Source organism: Grampus griseus, assembly GCF_964374135.1.
Source record: "Grampus griseus genome assembly, chromosome: 2".
In the NCBI taxonomy this organism is placed as follows: Eukaryota; Metazoa; Chordata; class Mammalia; order Artiodactyla; family Delphinidae; genus Grampus; species Grampus griseus.
The window spans coordinates 115,038,706-115,052,747 of NC_139018.1; the positions used below are offsets into that span (position 1 = coordinate 115,038,706).

At 37.0% G+C, this 14,042-nt stretch overlaps 1 protein-coding gene across 2 annotated transcripts in view; it reads left to right on the forward strand.

Annotated features, from left to right (window-relative positions):
- Positions 1–14,042, forward strand: part of BBS4 (Bardet-Biedl syndrome 4) — a 70,549-nt gene that overhangs the window by 6,223 nt on the left and 50,284 nt on the right. For both annotated transcript variants that reach the window (XM_082649745.1, XM_082649746.1), the window contains exon 2: positions 5,778–5,829. In XM_082649745.1, coding sequence (XP_082505871.1) covers positions 5,778–5,829 — 52 coding nt within the window. The remainder of the gene's footprint in view (positions 1–5,777; positions 5,830–14,042) is intronic.

Consider the following 14,042-nt stretch of genomic DNA (forward strand, 5'->3'; position numbering starts at 1 on the left):
TATTTTGTGTGTGAGAACAGTTAAATTCTATATTCTTAAATTTCAAATATACAGTACAATGTTATCAACTGTAGTCACCATGTTATACATTAGATCCTTAGACCACATTCATCCTTAACCCTGGCAAGCACTTTTCTACTCTCTGTTTCTGTAAGTTCAACTTTTTTTTTCCTTCTGGTTTTTAATTTAAAAAAAAGAATGCTGATATGAACAGGGCCAGGACTAGGGTAAGGCAACTGAAGCGCTTAGGGTGCAAAATTTAAGGAGTAAGAGTATCTCAGACCTGGCTATGAACACTCATATATGTCTCCTGATCTAAGAATTTCCCCAGGGTATTCCTCGAAGTGGATTGCTGGTTTCTGGGCTACGTACATCTTCAACTTTATAACTTATGGGAGGTTCTGCGGTGATTGTAACAATTTATGCTTCTACCACCAGCTCCTGTTGCTCCTTGATATAGCTTTAAATTTTGTCAACATGGTGGATATGAAATGAGATCTTAATGTGATAGTAATTTACATTTCCCTGATTAGTAATTAGGCAGAGCATCACTGGTTGTTTCCATTTCCTTTTCTGTGCAATGCCTGGTTCTTATGTTTTGCTTATTTTTCTACCTCATTATTTGTTTTTCTTATTGATTTATAGTTATTTATAGTTGTGGGCTGTTAATTCTTTGTCATTTTTTGGTTTTGTTTTGTATTGCAAATATCTTCTCTTAGTCTTCTGTCTTTATTTCTTCTTTGGAACAGAAGTTATTATTATTATTATTATTTTTTTGGCTGAGCTGCGCAGCTTATGGGGTCTTAGTTCCCCAACCAGGGGTTGAACCCAGGGACACTGGCAGTGAAAGCACCAAGTCCTAACCACTGGACTGCCAGGGAAGTCCCCAGAAGTTATTAATTTTAATGTAGTTGAATGTTTAGATCTTTTCTTAATTGGTTTGTGCTTTTATATCTTGTTGGAAGTAATCCTTCCCTACCTTATGTATTTTTTTAACATCTTTATTGAAGTATAATTGCTTTACAATGGTGTGTTAGTTTCTGCTTTACAACAAAGTGAATCAGCTATGCATATACATATATCCCCATATCTCCTCCCTCTTGCGTCTCCCTCCCACCCTCCCTACCCCACCCCTCTAGGTGGTCACAAAGCACCGAGCTGATATCCCTGTGCTATGCAGCTGCTTCCCACTAGCTATCTATTTTACATTTGGTAGTGTATATATGTCCATGCCACTCTCTCACTTCGTCCCAGCTTACCCTTCCCCCTCCCTGTGTTCTCAGGTCCATTCTGTACATCTGTGTCTTTATTCCTGTCCTGACCCTATGTTCTTCAGAAACATTTTTTTTTCTTTTTTAGATTCCATATATATGTGTTAGTATACGGTATTTGTTTTTCTCTTTCTGACTCACTTCACTCTGTATGACAGACTCTAAGTCCATCCACCTTACTACAAATGACTCAATTTTGTTTCTTTTTATGGCTGAGTAATATTCCATTGTATATATGTGCCACATCTTCTTTATCCATTCATCTGTCGATGCACACTTAGGTTGCTTCCATGTCCTGGCGATTGTAAATAGTGCTGCAATGAACATTGTGGTACGTGCCTCTTTTTGAATTATGGTTTTCTTAGGGTATATGCCCAGTAGTGGGATTGCTGGGTCGTATGGTAGTTCTGTTTTTAGTTTTTTAAGGAACCTTCATACTGTTCTCCATAGTGGCTGTATCAGTTTACATTCCCACCAACAGTGCAAGAGGGTTCCCTTTTCTCCACACCCTCTCCAGCATTTATTGTTTGTAGATTTTTTGATGATGGCCATTCTTACTGGTGTGAAGTGATTCCTCATTGTGGTTTTGATTTGCATTTCTCTAATGATTAGTGATGTTGAGCATCCTTTCATGTGTTTGTTGGCAATCTGTATATCTTCTTTGGAGAAATGTCTGTTTAGGTCTTCTGCGCATTTTTGGATTGGGTCGTTTGTTTTTTTGATATTGATGTGCATGAGCTGCTTGTATATTTTAGAGATTAATCCTTTGTCAGTTGCTTCGTTTGCAAATATTTTCTCCCATTCTGAGGGTTGTCTTTTCGTCTTGCTTAAGGTTTCCTTTGCTGTGCAAAAGCTTTTAAGTTTCATTAGGTCCCATTTGTTTATTTTTGTTTTTATTTCCATTTCTCTAGGAGGTGAGTCAAAAAGGATCTTTGTGTGATTTATGTCATAGAGTGTTCTGCCTATGTTTTCCTTTAAGAGTTTTATAGTGTCTGGCCTTATATTTAGGTCTTTAATCCATTTTGAGTTTATTTTTGTGTATGGTGTTAGGGAGTGTTCTAATTTCATTCTTTTACATGTAGTTGTCCAGTTTCTCAGCACCACTTATTGAAGAGACTGTCTTTTCTCCATTTTATATTTTTGCCTCCTTTATCAAAAATAAGGTGACCATATGTGGGTGGGTTTATCTATGGGCTTTCTGTCCTGTTCCATTGATCTATATTTCTATTTTTGTGCTAGTACCATACAGTCTTGATTACTGTAGCTTTGTAGTATAGTCTGAAGCCCAGGAGTCTGATTCCTCCAGCTCCGTTTTTCTTTCTCAAGATTGCTTTGGCTATTCGGGGTCTTTTGTGTTTCTATACAAATTGTGAAATTTTTTTTTATACGGTACGTGGGCCTCTCACTGTTGTGGCCTCTCCCGGCTCCAGATGCGCAGGCTCAGCGGCCATGGCTCATGGGCCCAGGCGCTCCGCGGCATGTGGGATCTTCCCGGACTGGGGCACGAACCCATGTCCCCTGCATCGGCAGGCGGACTCTCAACCACTGCGCCACCAGGGAAGCCCCAAATTGTGAAATTTTTTGTTCTAGTTCTGTGAAAAATGCCATTGGTAGTTTGTTAAGGATTGCATTGAATCTGTAGATTGCTTTGGGTAGTTTAGTCATTTTCACAATGTTGATTCTTCCAATCCAAGAACATGGTATATCTCTCCATCTGTTGGTATTATCTTTAATTTCTTTCATCAGTGTCTTATAGTTATCTGCATACAGGTCTTTTGTCTCCTTAGGTAGATTTATTCCTAGGTATTTTATTCTTTTTGTTGCAGTGGTAAATGGGAGTGTTTCCTTAACTTCTCTTTCAGATTTTTCATCATTAGTGTGTGGGAGTGCAAGAGATTTCTGTGCATTAATTTTGTATCTTGCTACTTTACCAAATTCATTGATTAGCTCTAGTAGTTTTCTGGTAGCATCTTTAGGATTCTCTATGTATAGTGTATTTTTTAAAGTTTTTAAAATTTGCTCTTTCCATTTTAATATTCAGTCTATTTTAATTTGTTTTCATTTTCCTGATGAAGGTTTTTTTCTTGAAGTCTATTTTGTCTCAGTGCTAATACTGCTACTTTTTCTTTTTGCTTCTGTTTTCCTGCTGTATCTGTTCTCATCCTTTTACTTTGTTTTCCTTTGACCGTATGTTTTAGATGTTTCTTTATACAGATAGCACATATCTAGATTTAAAAAAAATCCATTCTTATAATCTTTCAACCAGAGAATTTCATTTTTTCTCCTTCTTTTCTTACTTTAATCTTCCTTAAGTGAGTACCCAGATTTTTTTTGTTAATACATTTATTCATTTATTTATTTATTTTTGGATGCGTTGGGTCTGTGTTGCTGCACACAGGCTTTTTCTAGCCATGGAGAGCGGGGGCTACTCTTCGTTGTGGTGTGTGGGCTTCTTATTGCGGTGGCTTCTCTTGTTGCAGAGTACGGGCTCTAGGCATGCGGGCTTCAGTAGTTGTGACTTGAGGGTTCTAGAGCGCAGGCTCAGTAGTTGTGGCTCACGGGCTTAGTTCCTCCGTGGCATGTGGGCTCTTCCCGGACCAGGGATCAAACCTGTGTCCCCTGCATTGGCAGGTGGATTCTTAACCACTGTGCCACCAGGGAAGTTCCTTAGCTATTCTTAACATTAGAAGTCTTTTTTTCCCCAGAGCCCTCTTCCTCACCCCAGATAGGTTCTAGAAAGCTTGTTAACACACCTGCTAATCAGCAGCATGAACCTGCCAGCCCAGCATCTTCAGAGGGTCAGAGCTTTCTCTGCATTCTGATATCTGCATACAGATAGCATATATCTAGATTAAAAAAAAATCCATTCTGATAATCTGCCTTTTAACTAGAGAATTTCATTTTTTTCTTCTTTTCTTACTTTAATCTTCCTTAAGTGAGTATCCAGATTCTTAAAAATAATAGATATTTAACTTAAAGTTCAAACGTAAACCTGAATATTACAGGGATCATCGAATGTTTTGTTACCCTTTGCTTTCTGCCAATTCATGCCGTTCAGTTTTTTAGTTTTTGTGTTTCTCAGTTCAGCACCACAAATTATACTTTGTTTTATTCAGTAAGTAGATGCTTATAATATATGTCCATATTTTACCAATTCCTTTGCTTGTTCCACTCCTTCCTTCTGGGGTTGTTTTCCTTTCTCCTAATGTAAATATGTCCATTAAAAGTTTATTTAGGGATTCTAAAAAGTCAAATTTTATTTGTCTGAAAGCCTCTTAAAATTTGCTATTGTTCGTGAACGTTAGTTTTGATTCGTGTAAGAGTTCAGATTGGGGGTTGGCAAACTGTTTTTTAAGGGGCCAATAGTAAATAGTTTGAGCTTCATGGGCCATATATTGTCTGTCACAAGTAAATCAACTCTGCATTTGTAGAGCGGAAGCAACTATAGGCAACATGTAAACACGTGAGTGTGACTGTTGTGATAAAATTTTGGTTGTAGACACTGAAGTTTGAATTTTATATAATTTTCATGTGTTATAAAATATTGTTAAAATTTTTCTTAACCATGAAAAATATAAAAATTATTCTTAGCTTGTGGACCACATAAACATAGGCTGTATCTGACCTGTGAGCCATAGTTTGGTGATCTCATGTCTAGGTTAATATTCGTTTTACTTAGTACTTTACTCTTGGGGATAGTTATTCTGATAATGTCATATGATATTATCTTCCATTTTTAATTGTTGAGAAGTCAGCTGTCAATCTAACTGTCCTTTCGTTGCAGGTAATCTGGTGATACTATTTTTCTTTGGTTATTTTTAAGAACTTATTATTGTCCCTGTGCATGTCCCTATGATGTATCTAAAGTGTGGATTTATTTTCATTTAACTTGCTTAGAATTGGTTGAGCATCCAGAATCTAAAGATTAGTGTGTCTCGTATACTTCTGGAAATGTTCAGCCATTATTTTTGCTTATATCATACCTTATCATATATAACATGGGAGGTAAATAAAAGACAAATTCATTTGAAGATTTTCTGTGAAGTTATAGTACAGTATAGTATCTATAATATTAAATAATGACCCTTTTAAAATACTCCCTCCTAGAACTGAGTGCTAGAGCATCTCTGTGTAGATGACCTCATAAGCTTCCTCTTATCAGAATTATCACTTTTTTGGTTGGCTGCTAAGAAGTATAGCATTAAGTATAATACTAATATGTTGGACATTAATTTGTATACATTATATCATGCATTATAATTAAAATAAGTATATACTGTAAGTAATTATATATTATAAATATGAATTATACATTATTAATAGTTTGGACAGCACAAGTATGACCTGACATTTGTTTTTTAAACTATATTCAAAATAATTCTTTGTACATGTATGCAGGTAATGGATTATTTGCATGATTGGAGAGCTATTGATGATTGTTATTTTAATGCTTCTTTAAGCTAGCAAGATTTATGGTGGTGTTTTAACAGACTTCTTTCATTTCAGAGAACTCAGTTTCCTGCATCTGCTGAATCTCTAAAACCCCGGCTGAAAAAAGGTCTGTATATAATTTCATTTTGTGTGTTTATTTGCACAATTTCTCTGTCTTATTGATTCTTCTATCCTGTATCCACTAGAGCTTTTACAAATATGATTGTTGGGAAAAGCAGTAGTCTGAATGTTCTCCCATATCTAGCTTTTATTTTGTGAAGTTGTTAGATATTACGGGATTGATTTTACCTATAAATATGTTTATTTATTTATTTCATTATGCTGAGTCTTAGTTGCGGCAGACGGGCTCCTTAGTTGTGGCATGCGAACTCTTAGTCGCGGCATGTATGTGGGATCTAGTTCCATGACCGGGGATGGAACCAGGGCCCCTGCATTGGGAGCGTGAAGTGTTATCCACTGTGCCACCAGGGAAGTCCCTACCTGTAAATATGTTTAAATGGGGTTTTATTATTATATAAATGTGTACTAATTTTCTACTTGTGGAAAAACCACTCTAAAGTTCCTATAGTACATATCGGGCCTCAAATAATCTCATATATACATATGTTAAATAAGTGTGAGGTTTTATAAAAATTGAGTCTGGGAAGCCTAACTAGGTGAGGACCTATACTGTAAAGAACTGCCTTTAAAAATATGATACAGCCATAATTCCCTGGCAGTCCAGTGGTTAGGACTCAGTGTTTTCACTGCCGGGGACCCGGGTTCGATTCCTGATTGGGGAACTGAAGCTGTGCGGCGCAGCCAAAAAAAATTTTTTTAAATAAAATAAAATCCAATAGAGATATATATATTTTATGTCGAGGAATAGGATTTCTTCGTTTGTTAACCTATGAAGTCTTAGGAGGGTTTGCATCAAGTTGTCAGTGACTATACTGGATGTTCTTCCATGTCTAAAGGACTGGATGTCCTAGCTACTTGCCAGGCATTGGAAAATACCTGAACTTTTTGTTTAGCAGGAGAGACCATCTGTTTTATTATTTATTCATTTGTTTATTATTTGCTAGATGAGGAAACCATGGAAGGGGAGTGACTTGCCCAGGGTCCTGTGTGTTGCTTTTGTTTGCATACCTGAGCACCAGGCTATATGCCCTTTGGCAGCATGTGTTTTCCTGTTGTATGCTAAGAGTTTTAAAGTTGATTTTGTCAATAAAGTGTTTATTTGGGGCATTTCAGTTACACTTTGAATTTATAATACAAGTTGTTGGAAAATATTAACTTTCAGGAATATACTTTCAAAGATTTTTTTAGGAAAACACTGTAAAGAGCAGTACATGTACAATTTAGATTATTTGTGAAATTTGGATGAATTCTGCCTATGTCTAACATCATCGTTAATAATTTAAACACCATTTCTGAACATGAGAATCATCTTGCTGTGGTATCTGTCATTTCATTTCATCACCAGAGTGAATTGGCTAGTCCGGTGGTGGGGCTTGTGGGTGTTGTAATCATCTCTCCAGTGTTCTTTCCATAATTCCTCCAGGGTCAAACCCTGTGGTTCAGTTGACTCCCAGTCCAGGAGAGTTGTAATTAGTATACACCAATCAAGAACTGGCCCATGCCCAATTCAGGCTAATGAGATAAAAACTTTACAGCTCTGGGGAGAAGGGGCACATTTGACAAGATGCTATAAAATGTAACAGTGCCGTAATGCCCTTTCCAATCATTTCTTTCTCCCTTCCCCACTGCAGAGCAACCACTGACTTCTAGTATTAAAGTTTAGTTTTTCCTGTTCTTGAACCGCTCATACATGTGAGTACTTAGTGGGTTCCAGGACCAGTGATAGGTATTTGCAATACACAGATAAATAGGGCATGGATTCTGCCCTCAGGGAATCGACAGTCTTCAGGGCATAGAAAATAAAGGCATATAATTATATTGTATACTCCATAGGTCCTTCCTTCTGAAGGTTAAACATTTCCAGTTTCTTCAACTCCTTTCATATAAAATGTTTAGAACTCTTTTGCCATTATTACTTTGGTTCTGTAGTGAAATTCGTTAGCCCTCTTGGAAGTATTGGAGTTCAGGACTAGGTAGAATATTCCAGGTATTGTGTGAACAGGGCCAAGTGTAATGTCTGGAAAATAAAATCTGTTCATCTGGATCTTTCATTTCCGTTAGTCCAACTCAAGGTTGCATTGCCTTTTGGTAAACCATTTTACACATTTGCAATACCACTGTATTGCACAGTGCCAGGGGTGTGATTCGTGTAGAACACAAAGACTTCAATATAAATGATGCCTTTGGAATTGTGCAAGGTGGTGACACAGGCAGTAAAATGTCAAGGGTATAACCCGTTCTTATCCTGCCCTAGATTTCAGGCTTCCATGACCCAAGATTTTATCTATTGAATCACATTGATTGAGTTTTGGAATGTTGTGCCAGCCTTGCATTTCTGGGATAAGCTCCACATGGTCATGGTGTATTAAACTTTTTATATATTGCTGGATTCGGTTTGCTAATGTTTTGTTAAGGATTTTTGCATCTGTGTTTATGAGGGATGTTGGTCTATAGTTTTCTTTTTTTGTGATGCTTTTGTATGTTTTTGGTATCAGGGCTATGCTGGCCTTAAAACAAGTTGGGAACTATTCCCTCGTCTAGTTTCTGGAAAATTTTGTATAGAATTGGTGTTATTTCTTTTCTTAAATGTTTGCTAGAATGTGACAGTGAAGCTTGTCTGGGTCTGGATTTTTTTGCTGTTGTTGGAAGGTTTTTAAGTATAAACTAAATTTCTTTAATAGATGTGGGACTATTCAGGTTACCTATTTCTTTAGAGACTGCTTTGATAATGTTTCTCTTTCAAAGACATTTGTCCATTTCATCTCAGTTATTAAATTTATTGGCATAAAATTCATAATACTCCTTTATTTTCCTTTTAATGTCTAGGATGTATAGTGATGTTCCCTCTGTTGTTCCTGAATTTAGTAATTCTCTTTTTTCTTGATCAGTCTGGTTAGAGGTTTATACATTTTATTGATCTTTTCCGAGAACCAACCTTTGATTTTATTGTTTTTTCTCTATTGCTTTTTTTTTTTTTTTTTTTTTTGTGGTACGCGGGCCTCTCACTGTTGTGGCCTCTCCTGTTACAGAGCACAGGCTTCGGACGCGCAGGCTCAGCAGCCATGGCTCATGGGCCCAGCCGCTCCACGGCATGTGGGATCTTCCCGGACTGGGGCACGAACCTCGCGTCCCCTGCATCGGCAGGCGAACTCTCAACCACTGCGCCACCAGGGAAGCCCCCTCTATTGCTTTTTTTTGTTTCAATTTCATTGATTTTGGCTCTTATCTAATATTTCTTGCATTTAATTTGCTCTTCTTTTTTCAGTTTCTTGAGAAATTTCCTCTGTTCATACTTTGTTGAGAGCTTTTTACCATGAATGGTTGTGAAATTTTATCAAATGCTTTTTCTTCATAAACTGAGATGATCATATGGTTTTTCTTTATTTTTTGTAACACTACCTGATTAATTAATTTTTCACTTTTTAAACAGCTTAATTGAAAAATCACCCATTGCAAATGTATCATCTCTACCTCACTTTTTAACAGTTGAATTCCATTGTATGATAACTTATATTTAACCCCTCCTCTATTTTTTCCAACTTTTCACTTTATATTTTTAGTTTATTTTTTATCAAGGTAACATTGGTTTATAACATTATATACGTTTCATGTGTGCAACATTATATTTCTACTTCTGTATACACTACAGCGTGCTTACCACCAAAAATTTATTTTTTATCCCTCATCATACAGTTGATCCTGTTTACCCATTTCTTCCTCTGATGCCCCCCTTCCTTCCTCTCTGGTAGCCACGACTTTGTTCTCTGTATCTATGTGTTTGTTTTTGTTTGGCTTAGTTTGTTCATTTATTTTGTTTTTGTTTTGTTTTTTATATTACACATGAGTGAAATCATGCAGGATTTGTCTTTCTTCGTCTGACTGATTTCACTTAGCATATCCACCCATGTTGTCTTCTTTTATTTAAGATTAATTTATTATTTATTTTATTTATTTTTGGCTGCATTGGGTCTTAGTTGTGGCACATGGAATCTTCGTTGAGGCACGTGGGATCTTTCGTTGAGGCATGTGGGCTCTTCCTTGTGATGCGCGGGCTTCCCTCTAGTTGTGCCATGCAGGTTTTTCTCTTCTCTAGTTGTGGCATGCAGGCTCCAGGGTGCATGGGCTCTGTAGTTGTGGCATGCGGGTTCCAGAGCGCGTGGGCTCTGTATTTTGCAGCATGCAGGCTCTTGTTGAGGTGTGCGAGCTCAGTATTTGTGGCGCGTGGGCCCAGCTGCCTTGTGGCATGTGGCACCCCAGTTCCCTGACCAGGGATTGAACCCGAGTCCCCCGTGTTGTAAGGCGGAGTCTTTACCACTGGACCACCAGGGAAGTCCCCATGTTGTCTTAAATGGCAAGATTTTGTCTTTTCTATGGCTAAGTAGTATTCCATTGTATATATATACCACATCTTATTTATCCATTGATCATCATGTAGTTTCTCGTCATTGATATAGTGAACTGCTTTGATCAGTTTGTTTTGTTTTGTTTTATTTTGTTTTGTCCATGCTGCGCAGCATGCAGCAGGGATCTTAGTTCTCCAACTGGGATCAAACTTGTTCCCCCTGCAGTGGAAGCATGGAGCCCTAACCACAGGGCTGCTAGGGAATTCCCCTTTGATCAGTTTTTTTTAATTTAAAAAAAAATTTTATTTTTTATTTTATTTTTTGGCCACGCAGTGCAACATGTGGGATCTTAATTCCCCAACCAGGGATCGAACCCGCACCCACTGCATTGGAAGAGTGGAGTCCTAACCACTGGACCGCCAGGGAAGTCCCTTGATCAGTTTTTTAATACTGAACCAGCCTTGCATTCTTGTGATAAAGCCAATTCAGATATGATATAGTTTTCTTATTATTTATTATTGGATTTGATTTTCTAAAATTTTGTTAGGAACTTTTACGTCAGTGTTCCTGAAGTATATTGGCATATAGTTTTCTTTTCATATAATATTTTTGCTTGATTTTGGTGTAGGGTAATGCTGACCACCTTATAAATGATTTGGGACATAGTCTCTGCTCTTTAATTTCCTGGAAAAGTCTGTGGAGAATTGACTAATTTTCTCCTTAAATATTTATTGCAATGCCCTCATGAAGCCAGCTGGTCCTGGAGTTTTCTTTGTATTAAGTCTCTTAATAGATATAGGGCTGAATAGGTTATCTATTTCTTCTTGATTATGCTTTGGTAGTTTATGTTCTTCAAGGAGTTTTTCTATTTTATCTAAGTTGTCAAATTTATTGGCATAAAGTTCACAGTTTTACCTAACTGATATTAAAGATACTGTAAAGCCTCTATAATTAAAACAGTATAGTACTGGTACATGAATAGAAGAGAAACCAGTGTGATAGAACAGGAAAAGTCCAGAAAGAGACTCAAATACATTTGGCAGTTTAATATATGATAAAGTATATGGCTTCTCAAATTACTGGAGTTAAAGATGTACTTTTTAATACATGGTGCTGGGACAACTCGATAGCCATTTTGATAAATAAAAAATTAGACATACACTAGAATAAACTCCAAATGGATCAGAGATCTAATCTAAAAGGAAAATTCATAACCATGCAAGTATTAAAAGAAATACTTTTACCAGAGTATTTTACCAGAGGTAAAATTACCAGAGGCAGTAAAAGTTGATAAATATGACTTCACAGTGAATTTTTTATGTATGGCAAAAGGCACAATAAGGAAAGACAAAAGAGAAGTAACATTCTAGGTGAACATATTTGCAACGTATATCACAGGTAAATGGCTAAAATCACTAACATATAAAGAACTCTTGTAACTTAGGGATAGGGTGGGTGGGAAGGAGACCACAACATGCAATAGGGGCTGCCCTGGTGGTGCAGTGGTTGAGAGTCCGCCTGCCGATGCAGGGGACAAGGGTTCATGCCCCGGTCTGGGAGGATCCCGCATGCCGCGGAGTGGCTGGGCCCGTGAGCCATGGCCGCTGAGCCTGCGCATCTGGAGCCTGTGCTCTGCAACGGGAGAGGCCACAACAGTGAGAGGCGCGCGTACCACAAAAAAGAAAAAAACATGCAATAGAAAAATGGATAAAGCATAATCAGAATTTACACACACACATTATATAAATCTACAGTAACATAAAATATTTACACATACACACACACAGGATATAAATCTATAGTAACATACCATTTATAGCCTATCAGGATGGCTAAAATTAAGAAATATGAGTACATATTCAATTTGTGAGGCTGCAGGAAACAAGCACTGTCTTATATTGTTGGTGGGAATATAAATTGTTACAGCTGTTGTGGAAGAGAATTTGGCAATATCCAATAAAACTCCATAATTACATTTCTAGGACTTCACCTTGAAGATACATCTCTGACAATAAACAAATATTTATTCACAGTATTATTCACTGCAGTATTATATGTGATTGTAAAATGTTGGAAACATCTTAAACGTCCATACATAAAAGAGTTCTTGAATAAACTGTAGTATATCCACATAATAGAATACTGTACAGCTTAAGGAAGATTTTTATGATTTGATACAAGATATTTCCAAGTGGTTTTCAAGATAAATTGTATGTTATAAAAAAGCAAAATACAAAAAAAAGCAAAGTACAAAAGAGTATTTGCCATATGCTACATTTTTATAAAAAAGAAAAATTAAAAATATGTATGAGCTTATTTTTATAAAAAGAAGCACCAGAAGGATATCTCAGAAATAAATGGGACTGGCTGTTTACAAAGCCTTGCATGGAAATGCAGTGGAAAGGTTGGAGGATGTAACAGTTATTCGAGTATGTCTTTCTGTGTAGTTTTGACTTTTGAAATCATATATTCATATCAACAAAGATTGGGCAAACAAAAACCTTAAAAATAAAATATAAGAAGCAGCACATATAGGGTAGTTTATTGGAGTCAAATTTTCTTATGTTGGAGAAGGGAATTTACATAATACAGAAAGGAGTGAGATGAGATCAAACCCTGATATACTGGATTGGAAATGGCAGTTATCAGTGTTGAATACATGGTTTTTAATATAGATATGTAGATATAAAATATATATTTTTCTTAATTCTGTCCATTGACAAGGGGTAGCAGCAATGACACCCTAGTAGTAGCAGTGAGTACAGTTAGTGCCCAGACCTTATTTTCTAGACATTATTCTGCAGTAAAAGGAACACAGATGGGTTCCTTGGAGAAATGCCTAATTCCATGGCTAAGGCTGGGAATGAACCTGGGACATCTTGTGCCAGAAAGTGAGGAATAGTTTACCTAGTGATGGGTATTTGTTGGAAAGATGCAGGAGTGGGTTTGAAGGGCTTTCACTGGCCAGTGGCCAGTTCTGAAGTGACTGAAGCCTCAAATAATCATAGCAGTGGATTATAACACACTGAATAAAATAAGAATACACCAGTCCATACTGATATAAATATACTAGGAAATAATAAATGAAGCAAAAGGAAAAACTCTCCCTTATAAAATAGAGTGATAAGTAATAAATGTAGAAGGAATGATAGAGTTAGAAAATTACCATTTGGCAACCATCATAGTACTAACTGATTCATGCAAGACTCCTCAATGGATGCTAAAACTAGTGGGTAAAAGTTTGATGAAAAACAGGATATTTACGGGACTTCCCTGGTGGTCCAGTGGTTAAGATGCTGCGCTCCCAATGCAGGGGGCCTGGGTTCGATCCTTGGTCAGGGAACAAGGTTCTGCATGCCATAACTAAGAGCCCGTATACTGCAAGTAAAAGAGCCTGCATACTGCAACTGAAGGTCCCACATGCTGCAACTGAAGATCCCACACTGAAGATCCTAAGTGCTGCAACTAAGACCTGGTGCAGCCAAATAACTAAATAAATATTTTAAAGAAAACCCTCAAACATGCTATTTACATGAGTCTCTAAGTATCTTTCCATAAGGTACATTTTGATTATAGTCTAGTAACTTTATAATGGAAAAACCTACCAAATACCACCCTAACCAAGTGATAAAAAGTAAAAGGTCACAATAATAGGACAAATTGATATATTGTGCCTCCTAAATAACTTGTGTGGTATTCCTGCCAAAAATAATACCTTCAATCTAATCATTAGGAAATAATAGACAAACCCAAACTGAAGGACAGTCTACAAAATAATTAGCCTGCATCTTCAAAAAAGCTGTTGAGAGAGGGCAGACAGCAGAAGCAAGAACTACAATCCTGCAGCCTGTGGAAC